Source organism: Botryllus schlosseri, chromosome 12 (assembly GCF_051294905.1).
Source record: "Botryllus schlosseri isolate E-star chromosome 12, Bs_hap1, whole genome shotgun sequence".
Lineage (NCBI taxonomy): Eukaryota > Metazoa > Chordata > Ascidiacea > Stolidobranchia > Styelidae > Botryllus > Botryllus schlosseri.
This window is the reverse complement of record NC_137247.1, coordinates 9,954,270-9,981,596: the sequence shown is the minus strand read 5'-3', so window position 1 is coordinate 9,981,596 and position 27,327 is coordinate 9,954,270. Positions and strand designations below refer to the sequence as shown.

At 40.6% G+C, this 27,327-nt stretch overlaps 3 protein-coding genes across 3 annotated transcripts in view; 1 reads left to right on the top strand and 2 right to left on the bottom strand.

Annotated features, from left to right (window-relative positions):
* LOC145452180 (tyrosine-protein kinase transmembrane receptor ROR2-like) overlaps positions 1 to 27,327 on the top strand; it is a 262,709-nt gene that overhangs the window by 98,852 nt on the left and 136,530 nt on the right. The gene's annotated exons all lie outside the window — the stretch shown is intronic.
* Positions 139 to 13,185, bottom strand: LOC145452721 (uncharacterized). The gene is made up of 8 exons (XM_080330880.1): positions 13,171 to 13,185; positions 12,753 to 12,825; positions 10,761 to 10,938; positions 4,240 to 4,364; positions 1,770 to 1,929; positions 854 to 975; positions 510 to 782; positions 139 to 149 (listed from the first exon to the last, which is right to left on the bottom strand). The coding sequence occupies exons 1-8, from the start codon at positions 13,183 to 13,185 to the stop codon at positions 139 to 141; spliced, it is 957 nt and encodes a 318-aa protein (XP_080187006.1).
* Positions 1,526 to 27,327, bottom strand: part of LOC145452182 (uncharacterized) — a 377,577-nt gene continuing 351,775 nt past the window's right edge. The window contains exon 11 of the mRNA XM_080330412.1: positions 1,526 to 1,537. The gene's annotated coding sequence lies outside the window, so the exon portion shown is untranslated. The remainder of the gene's footprint in view (positions 1,538 to 27,327) is intronic.

The window sequence follows — 27,327 nt, the reverse complement described above, 5'->3', positions numbered from 1 at the left end:
CGCATTACTTCACAAATATTGGCGAATAAAGGAATAATATCAATAATTATGACAAATTAATTAATTGCTTTGTTTGTTTGTTGAGCAAATACCGACGTGCGATTTCATCGACGAGCGGGAAGAGATCTCTTCATGCCACTACGGCAAAACTGAAAGAGAAAAGAAAAGATTGGTTAATCCGATATGCACTTCCGTAGAAAGGAGAAGTTTATGGACGTCTTTTTCTCACACGAATTTCAAATATTCGAAATAATATTTCGACGTTCGCTTGCAAAGATTTTCATTACGAAAAGCCGGCATGGTTTATAGATAACGGTGTACCCTTTAGTACAGATGCCAAACATTTTGGTGAATAATGAGTCCGATGTATTTAAAATATAACTGAGCTATCAGGATGCTATCAGCGAGACTAAGGTATCGGTGATAAAATCTGCCCAAATATATAATCGTGCAGCGGATAAATTGATTCGGCAAAGTTTAGTGATGAAACAATTATTATGAATGCAAACCTTCAAGAACCGCAACGCCGGTGATCATATGCTCTTCCCCGTCAATATGATTGACAGCTCGACAATGGTAAGCTTTGCTATTTTCCGCAGTTACGTTGTTCAGCTGCAACACTGCGCGTTCCTTAAAGATGCTCTGCGTTTCGATCAGAGAATCATTGTCGTACCAAGCGACGCTCGGAGAAGGATAACCCGAAGCGGTACACTCAAGTTCAACGCTGGAGCCAACTTGGAGGATTGGGCGCTCGTTCGAGATAGCAATAGAATTGGGAGCAACTGCGAAGGAGGCATGCTTTGTACATATATATATACATTATACAATCTCTTTTTATGTATAATATACTAACCTGCTTCGCAGACATATGGTAACCTTGCGTTGCATTCCTCCGCGGAAATTCCTGACGAGGAAGCGGTAAAGCAGTCGGATGCTTTTCTCGCGTTGTTGGTCCAATATCTCAACAGCGAAGCGCTAAGGAAATTGACAGTAATCGATAAATATGAAGAAACCGTAGATTTTCAAAACTTCTATTTACAATCGTTCACATGTCAATGTCGCTTTCCAAGAAATGGCCTCATTTATTCAAAATTAACGGATGTCTGTAGCAGAGTCAGATGGCGTAAAGCCATCGGTCTCAGTCGATATGTTTTTCATTATGTCCTTTCGCTGTTTCATCAAGTCAGTATACGTGGCCCCACATGTAATATATACCCCTATACGAGGCATATCGTCGACTAAAAGATAAGAGAAGAGTCAAAATGTGGCCTACCGCCTGCACATCCTAGTCCGTGACGCACCTATAGCCTTACAGGCGCAAAGCGTCACTCCTCTTCTCACCATATTGACAGTAATAATAAAGTGGCGTATATATTCGATTCGCCATAACTTGGTAAGGCATGTGTGAAGAGAATGTTAGCGGTAAGACCATGCAAAAGTAATCATAGCCGTCGAGCTCTCCGACACCCGGAATAAATAACGAATGAATTTATGAACGTGCAATGTGATGACAGTGATCACAATACTCAGGGTATTTCTGATTTTGGACGCTATAATTATCAACCTCACTCAACTTGGAAAAGTATGCTTTTCGCGGACCCGTAGCTAACTCCTCGTGGACGAGAGGTTGACAACCACTGCATTAACGTATTGTACGATATGAAGCACGAATCAACTCTGCGCATTTGTAGGATATTCCGTATCCTTTATCGTGTTGTCATATTAACTGCATAGAATCGTGGTCCAAGAAGAACATCGGATATACATACTCGCTCAATTTTCGGAAGAGATCTTGATAATCTTCGGTATCGTCAATTTCCACCAATCTCTTAAGTTTCGAGGCGCATTGCGATTTGGCTTCTTTGAAAGTAGCCGGTTCGTCCGATTTTGACAGCACGCTGTAATCGTACTTTCGGAGAGAGGTGTGAGCTGTGAGAATAGACAGTAATAGCGTTGCAACGTTGCTCGAGTCCAGTGTGCCATAGCCAGGAGGAGAAAGACCCTCATGCCTACCCAAAATTTTCGGACACGGGCAATATGAATTCATAGGTTTCACCAAGTTCAAATGAATATGTGTGGCGTCTAGGGTTGTGTTTATTTAAAACAAAAATCAGTTTAAAACAAACCTGTTTAAAACAAGGCCCTTGTTTAAAACAAGTGTATTATTGTTGTTTTTAAGCTTCGACGTCACGCATATTCAGTTGTGACGTCACAGTTGATTGATACATTTGTCGTGGCCACGCCTATGTGCCTGTATGGATCAAATGTAGAGGATTTGACATCATGGTGACCGTGTGCTTATCTCTGTGGTCTGTAATTGTATATATATGTATCTAACGCCCGCCTAACCTTCCGCAGTTTTGAAGGATCTCCAATTGACCACATTCCCGAATGTGACGGTTAGGCTATGCGTCTAAAACAGTGGCTCTTATTCTTGTCTCCAGCGCCCCCTAGGGGGCAGAAGCGCTCAGCGGAGAAATGGGGGCACTGGGCTCAGAGGGCGGTATGGGGGCGCTAGAGAAAAATAGTCTCGCCGTAGATGGTGCAGTAAGCACCTGTGATTATATAGTAGAGCAATAGTTCTATATATCCATGAGTTCTCATTGCAAACTAACATTCGACAAAATCTGCCGTTCCGCTCATCGTGAAATATCTACCGACGATATTTACATGCAGTGGTTTATTTTAATTCATGTAAAATGAATTTGGCGTACATTTGGATGGTTCCATATACTATTACCGAGAATGCTATTACCGAGATGGACATTACCGAGAATGCTATTACCGAGAATGGACATTACCGAGAAAGGACATTACCGAGAATGAACATTACCGAGAATGGACATTACCGAGAACGGGCATTAGCGAGAATGGACATTACCGAGAATGGCCAATGCCAAGAATATAGCTTAATGTAACTGACGTTGTCGAGAAATTTATACCTGAGAATCGATACCTAATGTAGCAACGCCCTGATGCACACACACGACCTGTTCATATGCATAACATGCCTGCATTGCATGTATTGCATTCTCGCTAATGTCCATTCTCGGTGGTGTACATTCTCGGTAATGTCCATTCTCGGTATTGTCCTTCTCGGTAATAGCATTCTCGGTAATAGCATTCTCGGTATTGACCGGACACCCATTTGGATTGCTAATTCCCAGTTAAAACACTCCCGCCACGCTAGCTACTCCAAGTCGTTTCGACAACTTCATATCTTTTCATTGTATCGCAGTTTTGTGGTGTTTTGAAATGATGAAAATATTAATATACTGATACTTATACTGATAGCTCGGGTTATTTTCCACAACATATTTTGAACTAGATGTTGTATCCTACAGCGCATTGCGTGTCGATATCGAAAAGTCATTGTAGTGTTCAACTTCTGAGAGTTACGTCCTTTGTACATTGAAGATGTTTTGAAGCTTTTTGTTCAAAATGATTAAGTAAATATACTTGTATTTGAGAGCTACAAAATTAAATCCTCAGAATATTTCTTCATCGTATCATGAAGGATGATACTGCGTAGTGTTGTTACCCCTAAATAGCTTGGTGCAGTACTAAATTTCAATTGAACAAATCTCAGTTGATTTGATAGTCACACAAAGCAATAAAACAAAACCCGATACAATTAACTTCCCCATATTGCCAATCGCAGAGGAGAATTGGGATCTGTACATCGGTCTCGAACCAAATGCTATGAGCTCGTAGGCCTTACCAGATGGTTGTTATAACAACCTGAATTTAGTACCGAAAAGAGCACATACAATTATACCGGTAATTCGTCAGATGGTCTAATAGTAAAGTCCACACCCGTGACCGGACTTCGACAACTTACCCATTGTTTTTTGTCAAAATCCTTAAAAGAGGTGGCAACGAAGCCAGGAAATTTTTGAAAGGGTGCACTGGAGAAAAAAAGGTTAAGAACCCCTTGTTTAAAACATCATATTGTGGGATCTATCATTGCACCATTAGGGCTAACTTTCCCATAATTATATACTCAGAATTAGGAATTAAAATTTATTTTGAAGCAAAGTCACTTCAATTGTGTTTCTAATCTGATGCGCTCAGCAGAGTTGACATGATCAACATTGTACAATTCTTCTCTGTAATTGTACTCAGCTAAATGTACACCAACAGTAGTCTACTCGTGATTTTTCACGGATTAGAGAGAATTCATGATTTTCAGGAGGTCGGATTCTAACTGGGTTCTTACGAACAACATAAACTACGTACGGAATTGGCAGACATATCCCAGTTTTGCGCAACAGGGTAGATCGTTCCATCGCCCTGAGCTGTCGTCGGTATTGATCATAAGACAATCTTCATCCCCATCACTGTTACTTGGCTCCCCACTGTCCCTGAAATTTTAGATGTTTCAATGCAATTTACCTATAACCAAATACTGCACTATAAATCCCCATATAGGTTATATTAGACCGAACCGTGGGCCCACTGTGTCATACGAAGCACCAAAGCAGGGGTGCATTGTGGAACTAGGCCTATATGCTATCTAGAGTCTAAATCAGTGGTTCCCAACCTTTTTCGGCGTGAGGGCCAAATTTAGAATTTCAGAGTACGGCCGGGGCCGCACGAATAACAGGGCAATAAAAGGGACCCAAAATTGTCACCAAAATATGGAAATTGGCATTGTTCCGATCATTCGCTTGACGCCATTGGCCATTGTGTTGCCGCGCTCCCGTTGTTCAGAACAATCAACCTTTGCTGGCTATTTCGGAGTAGTTTTATTGCCCTGGCGAGATTTCAATTCGTATTTTTGGAATCAGTGCGACACTTGCTTTCGATAAACACCGACATATCAAATTATTCGGACGCTTGGGTCGCGAGCTATAGGAGTAGGACTATACCAATTATGCTGATTTTTGCCGGCTAAATAAGCAGTACGCATCTCGGCGTATTCAATCGTGAGTCACTTGTTGCACATCTATCCGTAAATTAGTTATCAATACCCAGGGCCGTAACAGCACTTCGTCAGCTCCCCCCCCCAAAAAAACGTTTCTCTTGGCCCCCCATAGGGTGATAAACCGAAATTCGAAGCCCCCAGACCCCCTCAGGCTAGATGGCTGTTTACCGCTATTTATCATCGAAATCGGGTGTCCGTTTTAGGCAGCTTCTCTCGACAAATCGCGCGAAGCGCGAAAAATTTCTCTAATTCATGATTGAATCGGTCAATATAATCGGGAATTGCATATATATTGGTATCAATTTTTATCCTCTCTCTGCTCACGTAATCAGATTGACCGGTTGAGCCGAGTGAGTGTGTCTGAAAAGGTAGGACCACTCATTATAATAATTAAACATCTTCGGGAGTATACCCTGTGGCACTAACGAAACAGCACTTCGTCAGGCCCCCCAGAACACTTAGGTCTTGGGCTCCCATAGGGTCATAAACCGACCCCCGTGCCGTTGTTCGCTTCTGCCACGAAATCAGGATCCCCGTTTAGTGAGCCAGCGCGGTGCGCGAAAATTTTCGATAATTCAAAATAAAATAGGTCAATAAGAACGGGAATTGCATATATATTGCTATTTAATTACTTGTCCTCTCTGCTCACGTAATCAGATTTACCGATAGAGCTGAGTGAGGGGTCTTGGAAACTGTAGAGCCCGTAAATAATAATTAAACATATTCGGACGGGCGGAGCCGTTGGTACGACTTCGTTACATGATGTTATTTTTTATTTCGTGACCTCCAGTCTGCTGTATCAAAAAATATAGAATCGCCCAAACGTACTAAACTAAAAGATGCAAACTATTTCAAATTGGTAGTTCTTCACTGGCATATAATTCTTCCCTTCAATTATACCTATATGTATTTTGAATATACATAACGAAGTTTTCGGTCAGCGTAAGGGCAGTTCTTTTCGGCCAAGGTTTTCTCGCTGCCGATCGTTCTGGCACACTTATTGGAGTCGCATGTTAAATGGCCTAAAACTTTATATGTCTTCGTGAGGCGTGGCGCGGTTATGGCTAACGCCGATATGCCCACTTCTATAAATCTTGCGTATTTTATCTTGGTCGAAGAGTACCCAATAATTAAGGTACTTGGAAAGTTGAAATCGCGCGCAGCGCGAAAAATCTTTGAAAAAGTTGCATAAAATTTCATAAAATACTCTATAATTTATGCTGATTCACTAAATAATTTTGGGCCCCCTTCGAGCTCGCTCCCCCCAATTGGGGAGCTTGGGGTGCGGCAGTTACGGTCCTGTCAATACCTCTAACTAGACTTATATCTATAGGTACTGCCCGTTCAACTGGAAAGTTCGGGCACATTGCAATGGAACAGCAGTGACGTAATCTTAGCAGTCTACTCACAACTTGCGTGCAACCCTAATTGAAAACTCCAGACTCCAAGCCAAGCAAGAGTATTTTATAAATATTTTTTTTTCTTCATATATCGATTTCTCAATATTTTTGTGGGGGCCGCAAGAAGGCTAGTTGGGGGCCGCATGCGGCCCTCAGGGCCGCGGTTGGGAATCACTGGTCTAAATTAATTCCCCAGAAAAAAAAAGAGGAATATTGTCTGGCCAGATTTATTCATCTCATATAAATTTCGCAGCGCTACACACGACTTCATGTCAATGGTATTTTTGATTATTTTAACATAAGTCCCATCCAAAGTTGAAAATGGACAGGAGGTACGAGAAATTTGATTGAAAGCTCTCGGGGTACGAACGCAAAAAAAGGTTAAGAAATAATATTGCGACAAATTTCGATCGCATTTTGTCCGATTGCGACATAGTAGTAGGGGTCGCCAAGTCAAAACGGGTGACAGACCACTTCTAAAAATTCGTAGATGCCGCGGTCCACATGACTTCAATATCGAGACATAAATAGGCAACGCAGTTTAACAGCCACGTTTGATAACTCTACGTCGAGAGGTTCTGGAGTTACAGAACGTCAATATACAATTGAATAGTATATTCATATTGAAATGAACCCGAATATTTTCGACTGACACTCGTCAGGGGTAACAGTCAGAGAATTGGAAAGAACATAGTATATCAAAATGACTTATCACAAAATATGACGTCACCAGCATGAAATTTCGAATGAGAGAGCGTTCAATGTACTATTTTAGGTGGTACACGAACTCCTTCTGTCGACAGAGTTTTGGTTGGTGTATTTTGATAAAACACGGCTCCAAGGCACATAAGTTAAGTGGAAGTGTGAACGGCCCGACGACGCGAAATCTGTCGCGTCGATAATTATTCGCACAAATCGGATTATCCAACAGATGTTTGCCGACGGCACAATTTATGGCCTTTGATCGCTCAGCATCAAGCTTGGGCGGATGAGTTAGAGGGTGAGCTTTTTACCGAGCGTGATGCACGTGTTCTGATAAATCTGGGGACATGCTGGTTTATGCGTTCCTGCAAATTATTTGACGTTCTTCCCACGTAGCCACATTAGCCGCAATCACAGTGGCGCTTATATTCGTACACTACATTACTTTGCTGAAATGCAGGAAGCACGTCTTAGCGTGTTGAAGGGAGCAGTTGTGTAGTCGTAAAAATCACATTGGTCCTGACTGTGTCGTAATACCTACTGACCGCAGATGTCAATTGCTTTTCAAAGCGGGTGGAAATGGGACCAATTTAAGGTAGATGGATATAAACATCTTTGGTTGTTCGTTCGGTGGGCTCTGTTGATTTTACTGCGTTGAATTCCGTTAATTTCCTCTCCATACCGCAGTTGATGACGTGTTCGGGTAACCGTTATCAAGTAAGATTTGGCGTTAGTACGACGCTGTGCACTCTAGCATGAGCGACTGGCATAGTTATCCCGAAATATATAATATTTTATTGAACAAATACAAATACAACAAAAAACTCAAGACCATCACTTTAATTCTGAACTATGAGCTGCTCACGATAAACAGCCCTGTGATACCATCGGAAAGTAAAGCATATTATGTGGCCAACCTTTTTTATTCACGGTCTTAATGAACTAACTGGAGGCCAAATGAACACGTTGAACTGTCTATGTCCAATTGTCCATTACCAGTGAACTGCGGACTATTATATTTACTCACTGAAGTCGTGAGTAGTCACTAGTCATGTTATGAATAGCCACGTGTACTCGTTGTCTAGTCACGCGAAGCGCGAAATTTTTTTTCATAATCTTGAGAAAATTTAAACAGTAATATTAGTATGGTTTCACATATTACTATAAAATATTCATCTTTTCTCAGCCCATGTGATCAAATTCACCGAATATAGTTGATGTAGGGGCTGTCTTCGAAAGCTAAGGGAATTTATCAAGGCTGTGCTGCATCTTTGGGTGGATCAATTGCTATTATCTTTGCGGCATGGTATTATTTCTTGACATCCTACTAGGATTGTCGGTATGCAGGAAATATATTGGAATCGGCCAAACGTAGGCCTACCAGAAATAAATTTCCTTCGTGATGAGAAGAAAACGATTACAAATCGGTATTCCTTATGGGGCACATCATTTTTCTCCGCTGTTCGCATCTGTACTGTGTTCTGGCTCAGATTACAAAGGACGCTCTTATCTTAAAATCGAAAATCAATTCTAATTCAACCGCGCGTAGCGTGAAGAAAATTTCAAGAATAATTCAAACCCCTCATTGATTAGGGAGTCAATTCGTAAATTAACTTTTCTTATTGACGGCAGCCAACACATCCTAATCGGAATAAGTGTCTACTGCCGCAGATTGGCCACCCCAGGACTAAGGAATCGATATTGGGGTTAGCTAGACACGGTACCCGATGGAAAACTATCGGATCATATGACTTGGTATTTCGGGGTGATCGAAGTAGTTTTTTAAGCCTCTCGGTGGCGGAAGCTGTGGGTCATTGTCACCTCAAGACAATATGCCCATTTATATCAGCGAATGGAATACTACCATCGCCGAAGCTGTATCAGCTATAGTGAGGAATAGTGACATTGGGCACAGGATGAAAGACAGAAGATCATATCTTGTCCATTTGCAAAGAAGCTACATCAGTTCATAACTGACTGCGCGGCTGTTAAATGTATAGTCCTGCCCTTGGAATCTGAGCCGCGCAGTACAGATGCGACCCGAAGAGGAAAACACATCATTCAGTCAAGAAATGCGAATTTGTACTCGTTCGAGTAACCTATAGCGACAATCGTTACCAGAGGTCACGAAATAACACCATAACTCAACGAATTAATGAGGATCCAGCCGAGATTTCATTGATAAATCATTATTATGTAAAGCATGGGTACGCTAAAGTTTCGGAGACATCATATTCATCAGCCCCAGCAGGAAATCTGATCACGTGTATGGTAGCCTACAGAGGGAAGTACTGATAATATTGATCAAATTCATACAAAAACTTCACCAGACAACTCGGAACAATGATCGCGCGAAATCGCCTGATTAAAAGATGGACACGATTTCACGCGAGCATTATTCCGGGTAGGTTGGTGAACCTTTCAATCCAGCGAAGTATATCGGTTGCCACGATGTAACACGATTTTTAATCAGACGATTAGCATTCTTCTGGGTAATCTAACTTGATGATCCCCGCCCTATGACTTGGACTAGGACTCGACTCCAACTCGACTTGAGCTCCTACTTGACTCAGCGGGGAGTTGAAAAGGACCCGAGCTGACTCCAGTCGAAACCAGCAGCTTGGTTACAATCCTGTCCACAGGTACCGTTCTGCTCTACAATTATGCTGAACGTTTGTGGCTTTCGAAAGAAAAAAATATTGTAGTTCTTTCCGACCTATTTTCGATCGAATCTCGGGATAGAATTGAGAAAAAAAGAGGTCGAATTTCATCTATACGGTCATGCGACCAAATGGCAAAGCTTACGAACAAAAACAAAGTACTAAATTGATATACCAGTAAGAGCAACGTGCGGTATCCTTGTGGTTGTCAAAGCCAACACTTATACCTTCTTGAATAGGTATCACATACTTAAGATTCATCAGTAACAAATATAGTTATATCGGTCATAGGGATGCCAACCGCGGTATGGTTCTTAAGGCAATCGTACAATATTGGCAAACTGACTAAAATAATGCCAAATTATCTTTAATATCAGAAATATCCTTATACATAAAGAGGAATAAGTTTCAACGGTCTAATTAATCTTAAATTGGGATACAGAAGGAATACCGTAAGTGAGTCAGAGTTTGAGTCCGTGTTAAAATTTACCGACTCCACAGCCCTGGTTCACTCACTGGTGTCCAACATTGTTTAGACGATCCGATAAAGTACCCGGACGCAACTTGCACATACAGCTTCGTTTATAGTCAAAATCATGCAGATAAATCAGAATCCAACTTACCAGTTTGTCCATTGCATTAATGTGTTGTCCACCCAGCGCCATTCACCCTGTGACCTGAAATCACCCCCTCCGATCCATGCAGATTTGCCACTAAACATCACATTTGTACCATCATACAAGCAGATGAAAACAAGTATTGTAGTTCTGGGTTGGGTACCAGCATACAATCGCATAATCCATGTGAAACGATCGTATTACGGCTGTGGTACTGCTAGCTATACTGTATCATGCAGCAAACGGCTCTATATTGATTCAGGATATAGGGTTCTATATTCTGAAGTCTCAATGCTGTGTTATCCGAATTCTACTATACTAATGGCAAGCTTCGAGACGCGGGGTCACAGAAATTGATTTCGAATAGATATTCCATCTCATTGAAATTTATTTGTCTGGGCATGCTGGCATGCGTGCAATGAGCTACGTACCGATAATAGTGCAATTCCCCAACCTTGTCATGCCAGTAATAGCAACATTTGATGAATAGTCTTTGGGCATTGCGGGCACCCCGTTTGCTCGATGGTGATATTCGCTGCACATCAGTATTACGGCAGCAAAGTTGACGGTATCGTGATTGCCGGCGAAGTACCTGTATTCATATCCGTTGTGCACGTAGATACCCATGAGATCTGAAAAGGGATTATTTTTAGCCTTCTTTTTGTATTGCTGTATCAGATACTGATCGGTGTGTCGAAATGGATTCTTCATATTCTTTACGGGTTATATTGATTCCCGAATTGCTCGCAGGTTACCGATACTGTGGGCAATTACTAGCGAAGTCGTCATTGGATTTTTTATGGAATCAAGTACGTTTTGCTCTAATATGCAGATCGAAACGATTGTCGAGCCTCACGTGTGATAGCGCAATTCATCATTAACAGAACGGGAGTTGTAATAGCTGGTAATAATCGAATTCTATTGTCACACTGATACCGAGAATCTAAATGTTATTAACGTCCGAACACCAGAACCGCATCCAAATTGCCAAGGAATGTGAAATTCGGCATCCTTACGAACATTGCCAGCGCAGAGCAACGATGATCAGGTGAGGCTCATATGTTTTTTTCTCGCATACTGTTGGCTAGCAGTCCGAGAATCCCAGCGCAGTTATACAATGCGTTATCGGCTTCGCAAACCGACGGCGTATAGTAAGAATCGTATGGTTGTGAAGGCCAACACGTAGTGCAGACCGAACACTTTCCTTTACTGATATATATATGTTATGTATTCGCCGTCCATAACTATACCTCCTATTGTGGATATGAATAGTACTTTCTTCAGCTTCTAGAGTGCTAATGTGATAACAAACGGATGAATCCGCGACCGTATCAGGTATTAGGTATAATGATTGTAAACCTACCCTGAACCTCACCGCACGTCACGGCGGGAGAGAAATCTCCGACTGAAGGCCTATATACTACCAGTCTTTGATTTCCTTCATAGAAATATACAGCATTTAGTTTATACAGACCGTGTGCAATTTATTATTAATTATCTTTATAAATTTATTATTAAGAAAAGGAAACACTCTTTATTTCAGAATGCTGTTATCCTTGGCTCACCAAATATGCCATCAGATCCAGCCTGTCGACATATCCTGGCGAGAGAAATTGCTTTTTACTTGACTTTTAACCCCCTCACACTACAAATACAATTTTTTTTTAATTTCTTATCCACAGCCCCAGGCTCTGTGGTGTGGTCACTGCGATAGCAGTGTGCTAACTAGACATTTTAGCATCCTCAGAATATTATACTCCTGCGTTTTACATAGGAATGATGTTCGGAAAGGGTTAGTAATAACACTTGGTTACACTACTTAGAATAACGTTGTCTGAACACCGGAAGGTTTAAACCCGAAACCGTTGTGTTTTCGACGTTGCCGTCAAATAAATATTTTGGTCTGTCGTATTTCTAATCCATTGCGATAATTGTAAGTCTGATTTCTAACAAGAAATCCCCCGGTCTAAAAGGATATTCAGCTGAGTTAGAACCACCACCTTTTGATTTTCGTGATAAGAATGTACAAACCTTAGACTTATGCAGCATGCGCATCCGGTAGGCTACATGATGCTATGGATGATGGTATCCTAAAACGCATGATCATCCCATACCGTGAATTATTATCACTAAATCAGAGATTTTCTGGTGTTTCAAGCGCCGAACAGATGTTTTCTCATATACATGAATTGGGGCATGAATCATAGTGACATCGAACATATGATGTTCGATATGTACCGTCCTGCTATCGAATTATGCCGGAGGTTTGCGGCTCTCAAAACAAACCATTTCCATTGTTTTACGAACAATGTTCGATTGAATATCGATAATAGAATTCACTTGCAACGACCAAGGTCCGAAAATAATTTATATTTTCGTACGACCAAATGCTAATTGTATTATTAATAATTTTATTGATATAAATTATAATAATATATTCATTTACCTGCATTAGCGAGACCCAGTAAAGTCAGGATACCGAAAAACGTCAGCATAATGCACGTAATGTCACTTCCTTCCTAAAATTGTCGCAAAAAAAGTATACACTAATCATCTCAACGATGGTTTATATATTTTTATCAAAAATTATCACAAGATGACGTGAACCAGTGGGATTATGTCACCTGTGAGAAGTATATCCTGCGACAAGGTCTCTTTCAAGAACAGCTATCTTATCTTCGAGTTATCATTGCCATCAGACACTTAGAAAAGAACGACAAGGAAATGATTGACGCACGTGAAAACAACAGCTCTCGCACACATTGCTGCATTGTTGCACACACTGCAACTTCGTGTGAAATATTACTAATGGTCACACAAAAGGTCCACTGTTCTTTGCTATATGATAGCAATATTTCACTCACCGTCTCTCTCAGCATACTTTAACGTCTAGATAATGTTAGTTGTGTAATTAGACTAATTAGACTGAAATACCCGTAATCCAATTTTATTCTATTTTTTCAAATGTTTGTTTGCTCAAATTCTAACTCTTAGGGATGGTCAGAACGTGAGGTTGACGTTCGCGTTCTGAGTGTGAACCTCAGAAATTTAGAGGTTCGCGTTCCCAAACGAACCTTGGTAGGTTCTGCACTGTGAACCTTTTTCATATGTTAGAATTTTTCACGTCATAACATCTTTGGTTGAAATTAATTGCATTTAAACTTCCGCCCACTATATGCATGGCACTAGCAGCATAAATAATCAACACTGACTAAACGAGCATGCACCTTGCCAATCTCAAAAATTTTACTTGCATTGTTACAAAAGATTCATCGAAATCCCCAGCTTTCCGTTGGTGAATATTTAGTGACTCTCTGTTACGAACTTGACCCGCTGTGACACAACATCAAGAGTGAAACACGCTACATGTAGATTTGCCTAATCATACTGCTAGGGCCATGCATATAATGTCCCGAAGTTTAAATGCAAATAATTTCAACCAAAGATGTTATGACGCAGTGTTGGGATGACTCGAGTCAGGTCTTGACCTGAGTCAGACTCGAGTCACCTTTTTCGAATGACTTGACTTGACTCGAGTCACTTTGCAAAATTGACTTGACTTGACTCGACGCTTCAGAAATGTGGATTGACTCGTGACTCGGAACAAAATTCACGAGACAATTTCAAGTCATCATGTAATCAGTATCGATAAAAATAACTGTATCTTGCATATGTTCGGATTGTTCGCGAAACGCTGATTTAACCCGTGAGAGCGACCAAAAATTCATTGATCGTACGTTTTACTGAGCCTCCATTGTTCTCTCACAAATAAATTGACCGCAAACGAAGTGATCGAAGCTTACAGCTAACGTTGTCGTAAACTAGTAAGTATAGTAAAGTAATTGAGTGGCAAAATGTTCATTTCTGTTCTCTGCTCTTACCTTAACCAGACCTCTTGTTTCAAGGAAATTAAATTCGAATATACTTTATATAGTCCTAAACCATTGGCGCAGGCTCGAATTGTATCATATCAATTTATAAATGGGTAATGTATTGCATATCTTATCAATTCGTTTCTCTATTCTCTATTCTCTATTTTGAGTGGTAACTATAAACTGAGGCTGTGCAATTACTTACGCAGCGCCTTCTTGCATGTACATTCAAGTAGGGATGGTGTGAACCTCTAAAAGGTTCAGGTTCGTGTGAATGCGAACCTTTTTGAAAGGTTCTGTGTGAACGCGAAAGTAAACCTCATGACCTCACGTCACCACATGACCAAACCACATGACGTCATATTGCTAATTCCAACCCTACATTTCAGTGAAGTGATAGCCTATATTTATGTGCACGATACCTAGCGACGACTTGGGCCACGTAATGCCACAATGCTGAAGTACATATTGACGTTTTAAACGTAACCAAATGTCTCAACTTGGGCCATCAAATGCTGTAATAATCCCATAAAATCACCATCTTCCGTCGCTTTGCCAACAATTTCGACGAGGACTTGCAAGGGAATGTAAGATACACCTTAACGGTCTAGGCCAGACCGGACAGTGTATTCGGCGTCTGAGTATTGATACGTTGATATTGAGCAGAGTGTAAAACTGGCTTCTATAATTGCTACCGATATTAAACATTTAACAAGTTATACAGCATTAGCCAACACCCTATAATCGCATGGATTTGGTTTTTATGATACAATAAACACATGAAATCAAGAGTGACCCTGTACGCCTGCTAGATTTTTTATACCAGACAACGATATCAATTTGATTGATTGGTTGAATACGCATTATTCGCTGACTACCTGCATGGGCTGCATGTAGCGTATTCCACTCTTGATGCTGTGTGATTGCGGGTCAAGCTCACAGCAGAGAGTCACTAAATTTTCGAGCAAACTTTCGTAACAAAGCAAGTAAAATTTTTGAGATTGCCAAGGTACATTCTCGTATAGCGTTGATTTTATATGCTGCCAGCGCCATGCATATACAGTGGCCCGCAGTTGAAATGCAATATATTTCAGCCAAAGATGTTACAATGAAGTGAAAATTATAATATATGAAAAGGTTCACAGTGCAGAACCTACCAAGGTTCGTTTGTGAACGTGAACCTCTTGATCTTTGAGGTTCACACACAGAACGCGAACGTGAACCTCACGTTCACACCATCCCTACATTTAACTCTATATTCGTTCATCGGTTCGGAATCAATGACCACTCAATCTGTATTTCAGACAGCTCGCAAAATGCAATGACGTAATCATGCCTCATACTCCGAAAAGGCCACTTGACTTGAATTGTGACTTGACTCGTGACTTGACTTGACTTGACTCGACTCGACTTGACTCGGGTCACTTCAAAAAATCGAATGACATGACTTGACTCGAGTCAACTTTGAAAATCGATTGACTTGACTTGACTCGGGTCAAAATGTGCAATGACGCCAATGACTCGAAAGGACTCGTGACTCAAAGGTAGTGACTTTATCCCATCACTGTTATGACGTGAAAACTTGTAACATATGAAAAAGGTTCACTGTGCAGAACCTACCAAAGATTCGTTTGGGAACGCGAACCTCTAAATTTCTGAGGTTCACACTCAGAACGCGAACGTGAACCTCACGCTCAGACCATCCCTAAGAATTAGAATTTGAGCAAACAAACATTTGAAAAAATAGAATAATATAGGATTACGGGTATTTCAGTCTAATTAGTCTAATATTACACAACTAGCATTATCTAGCCGTTAAACTATGCTGAGAGAGACGGTGAGTGAAATATTGCTGTCATGTAGCAAAGAACAGTGGACCTGCTGTGTGACCATTAATATTTCACACGACGTTGCAGTGTGTACAACAATGTAGCAATGTGTGCGAGAGCTGTAGTTTTCCCGTGCGTCAAACATTTCCTTGTCGTTTGCTAAGGGGCTGATGGCAATGATAACTCGAAGATAATATAGCTGTTTTTGACATAGACCTTGTTGCAGGAAATACTTCTCACAGGTGACATAATCCCACATATTCACGTCATCTTGTGATAATTTTTTGATAAAAATATATAAGTCATCGTTGAGATGATTAGTGTATACGTTTTTGCGACAATTTTAGGAAGGAAGTAACATTACGTGCATTATGCTGACGTTTTTCGGTATCCTGACGCATTATATAACTGCGCTGGGATTCTCGGACTGTAGCCAACAGTATGCCAGAAAAACCCATATGAGGCTCACTGCGCTGGCAATGTTCGTAAAGATGCCGAATTTCACATTCCTTGGCAATTTGGATGCGGTTCTGGTGTTCGGACGTTAATAACATTTAGATTCTCGGTATCAGTGTGACAATAGAATTCGATTATTACCAGCTATTACAACTCCCGTTCTGTTAATGATGAATTGCGCTATCACACGTGAGGCTCGACAATCGTTTCGATCTGCATATTAGAGCAAAACGTACTTGATTCCATAAAAAATCCAATGACGACTTCGCTAGTAATTGCCCACAGTATCGGTAACCTGCGAGCAATTCGGGAATCAATATAACCCGTAAAGAATATGAAGAATCCATTTCGACACACCGATCAGTAGCTGATACAGCAATACAAAAAGAAGGCTAAAAATAATCCCTTTTCAGATCTCATGGGTATCTACGTGCACAACGGATATGAATACAGGTACTTCGCCGGCAATCACGATACCGTCAACTTTGCTGCCGTAATACTGATGTGCAGCGAATATCACCATCGAGCAAATGGGGTGCCCGCAATGCCCAAAGACTGACTATTCATCAAATGTTGCTATTACTGGCATGACAAGGTTGGGGAATTGCACTATTATCGGTACGTAGCTCTTTACACGCATGCCAGCATGCCCAGACAAATAAATTTCAATGAGATGGAATGTCTATTCGAAATCAATTTCTGTGACCCCGCGTCTCGAAGCTTGCCATTCAGTGTTTCTCAACCCCGAGTCCGCGGACTCAAATGAGTCCGTGGAAGGACATGGATGAGTCCGCGATCACATGGATTTTCGGTAAATTAATCGACACACACGTTGACAAATTGTCAACCTGGTATTTCCTCATGTTTTTCAATGGAAAAGCGGAAGTCTCATTTTGAATGTGTTATATTAGATGATTTTATATTGATAAAACCTTACCAAACTATCATAGATCTTAATTTGGAGGTCAACGGACATAGTTTTAGCTTGAGCATGTCGAAAATCCATAAAAAATATCGAAATTTACAGTTTTTTCTTCAATTTCCGATATGATTTCAGAATATGTAATTGACGGACCTACGGGGCTCGTTCCCTTTCGGACCAAAGTCATCACAGCCTTGCAGAGAAAATAGCATTTTGGTCCGAAAGTGCATGAGCCCCGTACTGGTCCGGGTTCGTCAAATTCAGATTTGAGACTTGGGCTTCAACCTTGATGGGTGATTCGCAAAATACAACTCTTGAACTGTTAGTCACCTTAATAGCTGTCATATAAAATGCAAAGATACCCAAATATGTGACTAGCGGTACTGAGCTTGAATAGTGCTTTCAGAACTATATTCATTGTAGTAGAATTTATTACCTCGAAGACTTTTCGCGTTCCCCTTATCAAGAGATATACAATAAGAAGGAGAAAGAGTTTGTCTACAATCGTTAAGTATGCCATAAATATATACCGCTAATTGTCTGTGTAACGTCTTCCGTGTATTGTATAATTTTGTTTTCTCTTGTCCCTTTATTAGACTACCGGTACAGCTGACTTTGGCCAGCTAGCGTTCCTTTTTAATAATACATTGTTACGTCATATTTTGCCAATTTGGTTTTCGTTAGAACCTATTTCTGTATGCTTCTTATTGTGCCGTTAACTCTTGATGAGGGTCATACGAAATGCCTTCAAGTTAATAAATTATACTACAATGAATGTAGTTTGGAAAGCAATATCAGAGATACCTCAATAAGCGATGTTTCGCCACGTATATTTCAAACGCAAGAACAACGAAACATAAAGCTCTACAACAAATTGTTCAGCATTCCAAGCAATATTCGTTCTCTTGAAATGTTCTGTGTCTTGGGCAATCCAGTTGGTTGCAAGTGTCACAGGCAAGACGGGTGTGCTTTGCACATCTGTAGCATCTTCCTGGCTTGATACCAAATATGTCAGGTATGCCTATATAAACCCTTATTATCGCCAACTGGAATTTTTCAAAATGCCCTACATTTATGCCCGAGGTAGCCCATTGGTAAAATTGTCATAATCAATTCTATCCTGGTTATAAATATACAATTTTGGTCGGATTGACTTGAATTTGGTACGCTTGGATTCGGAATTTGACGCTGAGTATTCACACACCGAAAATGTCAGGTATAAACCCCTATGACAGCTCTTCATACACACGTTTGCACGCGTTTTCGGCGCGATATATGCTGAGTGTTGTTGTATTTATTGCGACTTATGGTCCACTTGTAGACGTTATTTGGATATTGATAAATCGTAGGGACATGTGCTCATCACAGAAACAATCTATAGTTGTCTATTCAGTAGAACTCGAAATATGAACTACATTACTGAACAATGAACATGAACAGTTGTTTGCATTGCAAAGCCGACAGATATGGAAAGACAACTTAAAAAAGGCTTCTTTGACTCAATTTTGGGCAAATGTGCAGTCGATGGAGCATAGTCTTTCAGATCTTTGCTAGCAAGCTGCAACAGCTCTTTTGCCATTTCCAACCACATACCTGTGTAAATCTGACTTTTCAACCCTGACGATGATCAAAAGAAGTATCCCAAAAGACTTCAATCGGTAGATGACATCAGATGTAGTAGGCCTACATTAACAACCATAATTCCGGAATTCGATAAACTTGTCAAACAAGTTCAAGGACACGGCTCTAATTGAGTGCGTGTTGAGTGAAAAACAGTGCTTGATTTTTTCGTTGATACCGTATTAAACTCTCTTGGTTAGAAATCAAAAAACCTAATTTTCGTTAATATATAGCTTGAGTCCGCGGATCTATTGGCGAGCTTGAGAATAGTCCGCGGGCCAAAAAGGTTGAGAACCACTGGATAGTAGAATTAGGAGAACACAGCATTGAGACTTTTCAGAATATAGCACCCTATTTCCTGAATCAATAGAGCCGTTTGCTGCATGACACAGTCTAGCTAGCAGTACCACAGCCGTAATACGATCGTTTCACATGGATTATGTGATTGTATGCTGGTACCCAACTTATAACTACAATACTTGTTTTCATCTGCTTGTATGATGGTACAAATGTGATGTTTAATGGCGTATCTACATGGATCGGCGGGGGTGATTTCAGGTCACAGGGTGAATGGCGTTGGGTGGACAACACATTAATGCAATGGACAAACTGGTAAGTTAGATTCTGTTTTATCTGCATGATTTTTACTGTAAACGAAGCTGTACTGTGCAAGTCGCGTCCAGGTACTTTATCGGATCGTCCAAACAATGTTGGACACCAGTGAGTGAACCAGGGCTGCAGAGTCGGTATATTTTACTACGTACTACGAACACTACTACTACTACTACTATACTACAAACACATTCACATCGCGATGACGTAACGTGTTGATTTAGTGGAAAAGTGATATTGTTGCGAGTGAATATTGTTCTTGAGTTCGCCCTTCAACCTTCGAAGAAAATCACTGCACTATGCACCCGGAAAAAGCAACGTACACCTTGAGAAAAACAGGAGTGCGATATCTGTGATTTTTCTACTGCAGTGATTTTAGTGCTTGATTAATCAATAACACTGTGCTGCTGCGTTTATTAATTTTCAAAGGTCAAAGATGTTTCAACTGTTTCTGGATCAATTTTTTTTGCGCAGAACTCAAAAATGCAAGAAATATTTTCAAACAGGTCAAGTTTTTTCTTCATGACATATTCAATTATGCTAGCTATTGGACATTATTGTACAGAAAGAAGCTAAATTCTGTGGTAGCTTGATCGGTCATGATGTTGTCAATTTTTGCTAGATGGTATTTTCATTTGAAATCTAGGTTCTGCAATGAAAGCCGTTTCAAATACTACTAAAATATAATAACACAGTTGAAATAAAGGCACTTACAACTAACCAATAAATCATAATTTTGTTCAATCGCGCCAAAACTAACAGAAGAGGGTGGAAGTTAATATATTACACTATAGGTACGTGAAGACATTAACATCACAAATGCGTTTTAAATGCGAAATCCTTGCCAACATCAATGTGTGAAGTGTGAAATGACAACGAAGTGTTCAAAATAGCTTAACAACGAGATCGTTGTGCGTAACATGATGAGATAAGAAACTGATCCTGATATTCCGACCATAAATGCAATGACAATATAAGATACAAATGATTTATGCTGGAATAAATGTAGCTTTAAAGATTCTCTTCCGTGTTTGGAGTTATGTGCAGATCTCTCTTTAATACGGTTACCATACGTCCTCTTGGACTGGATTGTTGATCTCAGGCCGAGTCTAGATCGTTAAGCATAGGACTGGGGTTACCATACGTCCTCTATTAAGAGGATTTATCCTCTTTTTTGACTTTTGTACTCAACCAACCACAAAGTCGAGGAAAATTTACAATTTTGTCCGGATTTTACTCCATAATTGTGAGTCGGATTTTTTTTAAAGTGTCCTCTAACCTCTTTTCACATCTCCAAAATATGGTAACCCTATCTTCAAGCACCAACGGTAATCTGCAAACCTGTTTAAATCACAGTATCCTTGTTTTGGTGAAATGTCTCTCCTTGTTCTTCGCTGTGATCATCACAGTCGACTGGAAAGTAATCCCAATGAGAGCTCAGAAAATGCATTTTCACGTACATCAGGGCTCCAAGGGCTTAGAAGCTTCCAAGCAGCACTCTGACGTGTGCTTCATAAGCAGGTATCCTGCGCAGTTCATAGTTCAAAATAAAATGAAAGTGATCATGATATTTTTGTCGTATTTGTATTCATTGAATAAAATATTATTTTTTTGTGGCAACTATGCTCGACGGTCATGCTGGAGAGCACAGCGTTGTACTGACGAAGAGTTATCAAAACGTTGCTGTTGGTCTATGTTGCCTATTTTTATCTCGATATTGAAGTCGTGCGGCCCGCCGCCTCTACAATTTTTTTAAGTGGACTGCGACCCGTTTTCAGTTGGCGACCCCTATTATTATTATATTCTTTATTCACAGTAAAACTGGTAAATACACACATAATCCGGAGAGCAACCTGCCCCCAAAAGAAAATGGCGAGATTGGAGTAAATTTTTTAAAATTTCAGTAATGCAGTCAAATGGTTATTCCTATGCAATACATGGAGTCTAAGTCAGATTACAGAATTGCAGTAGATGAAGAATTGGCAAGGGTTACAGAGCAGAGGTAGAGATGATTGAAAATGAAGAATCGAAATTACAGAAATGATGCTGTGATTCAATAGTATAATTTTAGTCCAGTGGTGCATTCAAGGCCTTCCGAAGAATATGCACAGTGCCCAATAACGTGATCTTTTGGATCATGTCGAATCGAACATTACCCGGAATCTGTCGGATATGTCTCATGAGTTTTTTGCTTACGACCCCTGTAGCGCCAATGACTATCGGTACAATGTTTATTTTGCATCGCCACATTTTCTCACATTCCATTTTGAGGTATGCATATTTGGACTGCTTTATTATTATATTCTTTATTCACAGTAAAACTGGTAGATACACACATAATCCGGGGAGCAACCTGCCCCCAAAGGAAAATGGCGAGATTGGAGTAAATTTTTAAAATTTCAGTAATACATTCAAATTGTTATTCCTATGCAATACACGGAGAGGTCAGATTATTATTATTATATTCTTTATTCACAGTAAAACTGGTAGATACACTCATAATCCGGGGAGCAACCTGCCCCCAAAGGAAAATGGCGAGATTGGAGTAAATTTTTAAAATTTCAGTAATACATTCAAATTGTTATTCCTATATGCAATACACGGAGAAGTCAGATTACAGAATTGCAGCAGATGAAGAATTGGCAAGGGTTACAGAGCAGAGGTAGAGATGATTGAAGGTGAAGAATCGAAATTACAGAAATTATGCTGTGATTCACATGTGTAATTTTAGTCCAGTGGTGCATTCAAGGTGCATTATTATTATTATTATTATTCTTTATTCACAGTAAAACTGGTAGATACACACATAATCCGGGGAGCAACCTGCCCCCAAAGGAAAATGGCGAGATTGGAGTAAATTTTTAAAATTTCAGTAATACATTCAAATTGTTATTCCTATGCAATACACGGAGAAGTCAGATTACAGAATTGCAGCAGATGAAGAATTGGCAAGGGTTACAGAGCAGAGGTAGAGATGATTGAAGATGAAGAATCGAAATTACAGAAATTATGCTGTGATTCACAAGTGTAATTTTAGTCCAGTGGTGCATTCAAGGCCTTCCGAAGAATGTGCACAGTGCCCAATAATGTGATCTTTTGGATCATGTCGAATCGAACGTTACCCGGAATTTGTTGGATATGTCTCATGAGTTTTTTGCTCACGACCCCTGTAGCACCAATGACTATCGGTACAATGTTTATTTTGCATCGCCACATTTTCTCACATTCCATTTTGAGGTCTGCGTATTTGGAGTATTTTTCTGATTCTTTTTGCAGTAGGTTGTGATCAGCTGGGACAGCCAGTTCAATGAATAAGCATTCTCTTTTCTTTTTTAGTTTGACGATTATATCCGGGCGGTTGCTCCTGATTTCGCGGTCAGTTATAACTGGTACATCCCACAGAATTTTTACTTGTTCGTTTTCTGTCACTGGTGCTGGGCTGTAATCGTACCAATTTTTTGTCGAAGTGGTGATGTTAAAATGTTTGCATAATTCAAGATGAATGTAGTGACCAATCCTATTGTGTCTCCATGTGTATTCGGTAGCTGCAAGTGCACCACAGCCGGACATGAGATGTGCTACAGTTTCATTTTGGTTGTGGCACATTCTGCATTTGCTGTCCGTGTTTTGCTTCAGAATTCTTTTGCGATAGTATTTTGTAGGAAGCGATTGGTCTTGTGCTGCGAAAATGAATCCTTCGCTTGCCGGTTTCAGGCCAGAGCTGGATAGCCAGGTCCATGAAAGCTCGTCTACATGGGGCTGTGAAGTTAACTTCTTGTGCTGTCCATGAAGAGGCATCGACTCCCATATCGTTTCTCTCATTTTCAGCGTTGCATTTTTGTATCGGACTCGTGCTGCTTTTGCTATTGTTGTGGGTTTAGCAACAGTGTTTTCTGCAGTGTACAGGTTAGCTGTTTCTATGTTGACTTCTTTGACGTACTTGTCGTGACGATAGCTCAGAGATTTTGTTTTGCGCTGTTTGTCTTCCTGTGCAATGAGTTTGCAGTAAATGTTATCGCTGTTGTTGATGTACTGTGACAAGCCGATGATTTCTGTTTTGAAAGTTTGTTCAATTTCTTGTAGTCCTCGACCACCTTTTTTTCTGGGGATGTACAGTCTTTGTGTGTCAGATTTTGGGTGATGCATGTGGTGCATTGTCATCAATTTTCTCGTCTTTGTGTCAAATTTTTTAATTTCATCTTTGCGCCAGTTCACCACACCAAAGCTATATCTCAAGACAGGCACTGCAAGACTGTTTATGGCATTGATTTTGTTTTTGGAATTGAGTTCAGTTTTGAGAATTGACTTGAGCCTGCTGATGTATTCTTTTTTTAGACTTGATTTCATTGCAGCATGTTTAATGTTGTCGCTTTCACAGATCCCTAGATATTTATAGTGATCTTCAGCATTCAATTCTGTTATGGTTTCACCCATTTTGAAGTTCATGTCGCCAGTGCTGGTGGCTCTTCCACGTCGTATGGTAAGTTTTGAGCATTTATCCAAGCCAAATTTCATTTTTATATCATCCGAAAACTCATGAACATTATTATTATTATATTCTTTATTCACAGTAAAACTAGTAGATACACACATAATCCGGGGAGCAACCTGCCCCCAAAGGAAAATGGCGAGATTGGAGTAAATTTTTAAAATTTCAGTAATACATTCAAATTGTTATTCCTATGCAATACACGGAGAGGTCAGATTACAGAATTGCAGCAGATGAAGAATTGGCAAGGGTTACAGAGCAGAGGTAGAGATGATTGAAGATGAAGAATCGAAATTACAGAAATTATGCTGTGATTCACAAGTGTAATTTTAGTCCAGTGGTGCATTCAAGGCCTTCCGAAGAATGTGCACAGTGCCCAATAATGTGATCTTCTGGATCATGTCGAATCGAACGTTACCCGGAATTTGTGGGATATGCCTCATGAGTTTTTTGCTCACGACCCCTGTAGCACCAATGACTATCGGTACAATGTTTATTTTGCATCGCCACATTTTCTCACATTCAATTTTGAGGTCTGCGTATTTGGAGTGTTTTTCTGATTCTTTTTGCAGTAGGTTGTGATCAGCTGGGACAGCCAGTTCAATGAATAAGCATTCTCTTTTCTTTTTTAGTTTGACGATTATATCCGGGCGGTTGCTCCTGATTTCGCGATCAGTTATAACTGGTACATCCCACAGAATTTTTACTTGTTCGTTTTCTGTCACTGGTGCTGGGCTGTAATCGTACCAATTTTTTGTCGAAGTGGTGATGTTAAAATGTTTAATATTATTATTATTATCACAAACATGAGTGGTGCTTTTCGCCATTTATGGCCTTGTGCGCCACGGTCGTCAGGAAATTCAAATCAAGCAGTAACTAAATGAACTTATTACAACTTATCACGAACTCAGCGACGGCAGTGGACAATTGCGATGACGAGAGTAGGTTGCGTATGGTGAACGGTACATGTAACTGATTGCAATAGGTTATTAAAAATGATCGATGAAAGTCGTATTTAATGCACGATATCAAAAAGTGTTCGACTGTTTCGATGACATCGCATTCTTCGCACATCGGAGAGTCCGAGCAGCCGATTCTGAATAAATGGGATGCTACTCCACAGTGTCCTGAACGTAGTCGAAATATCAGGCGTTCGATATGGCGACTGCCGTTTTTCTCGGGTCCTGTGGTGAGTGTGCTGTGAAATTGCTTGTAGTGGGATCCCCGTTCATCGGCAGAGTATTCGCATTGCCAGATCTCCTGGGTAACTGGGCACGGTAATGATTGGAGTTTGGTTCGATTGATCTTGCGTTGACGAGCCTACTCGGGCTAGTTCGTCTGCTTTTTCGTTACCTGAAATTCCTGCGTGTCCTGGAACCCAAGAAAATTCAACAGCGATACCGGTATCATGTATATGTTTAAATATTTCCAATATGGATACAATCACGTTATTTGATGGTCGGTTCAGAGGTCTAGAAACCGTCGTTAATGCGGATAGGCAATCTGAGAAGATGACGTAAGTGTGGTTTCGCGTGCCGTGGTCGAGTATCCAAAATAATGCATGCCGAATCGCCTTCAATTCCATTGTAAAGGCTGATCATATCGGTGACCAGGTACGAGAGATTGCGATATCATGTACCGGAATATATACCCCGTAACCAGCGCCATTGGAATTTTTGGAGCCGTCTGTGTAGATTGCCACACTGCCCCCATATCGTTCAAACATGAAATCTAGGCATATGGATTTGATGTTTTCCAGTATTTCGCATTTCGAAGTGTATTTAAGTAGATCCAGGTCTGCGACGGGGGCGACCCCTATGACATATGTTTGTGTTTGTTTGTTTTGTTTGTTTTATTCACAACATTGGCGCTTATCGCACATATGGTTATTTGCGCCCAGCACATGAATTGCATTAACGCAATGTCTATTGCGGTCTTGCTTCGTCTTTCTGTTCATTAGCTGCCATCTTTCCAGAGTTCGGCTCTCTCTTCTTCTGGGCTTTTCAAGGCGCTGTATATACAGCGAGATCGGCGATGAGGAGCCCAGATAAACCTCCGACACATAGAAACATGGCAGAGCCGTGACTCGAACCACCAACTATTGGTGTCGTGACAGCAGTGTTTAAGCAACTGCGCCACTCGCTTCCCACATATGTTTGTGTGTATTAGTGTGAAAAGTATCTCGAAGAAAGTAACACTGCGCTCATCATGCTGAAGTTGTTTTGATTTCTTAACCTTACTGGTTCTCGCTAATGCTGGTATATCAATTTAATACCTTGTTTTTGTTCGTAAGTTTTGTCATTGGTCGTATGACCGTATAGATGAAATTCGACCTCTTTTTTCTCAATTGTATCCCGAGATTCGATCGAAAATGGGCGAAAAAAACTACAATATTTTTTTTCTTTCGAGAGCCACAAACGTTCAGCATGATTATAGAGTAGAACGGTACCTATGAACAGGATTGTAACCAAGATGCTCTCACTTTTATGGTTTCGACTCGAGTCAGTTCGGGTCATTTTCAACTCCCCACTGAGTCAAGTACGAGCTCAAGTCGAGTTGGAGTTGTATGAATTTGATCAATATTATCAGTACTTCCCTCTGTCCGCTACCATACACGTGATCAGATTTCCTGCTGGAGCTGATGAAATTGATGTCTCCGAAAATTTAGCATACTCATGCTAGCCTATACACATAGTAATGATTTATCAATGAAGTTTCGGCTCGATCCCCATTAATTCGTTGAGGCATGGTGTTATTTCGTGACCTCCTGTAAAGATTGTCGCTAGGTTGCTCGAACGAGTACAAATTCGTATTTCTTGACTAAATGATGTGTTTTCCTCTTCGGGTCGCATCTGTACTGCGGGGCTCTGAATCCAAGGGCAGGACCTATACATTTAGCAGCCGCGCAGTCAGTTATGAACTGATGTCGCTTCTTTGCAAATGGACAAGATATGATCTTCTGTCTTCTATCCTGTGCCCAATGTCCCTATTCCTCACTGGCTGACACAGCTTCGGCGATGGTAATATTTCACTCGCTGATATCAATGGGCATGACCCAGTGCAATGACCCACCGCTTCCACCACCGAGAGGCTTGAAAAACTACTTCGATACCCCCGAAATACCAAGTCATACGATCAGATAGTTTTCCATCAGGTACCGTGCCCCAATATAGATGTCTTGGTCCAGAGGGGGCTATCTGCAGCAGTAGGCACTTATTTCG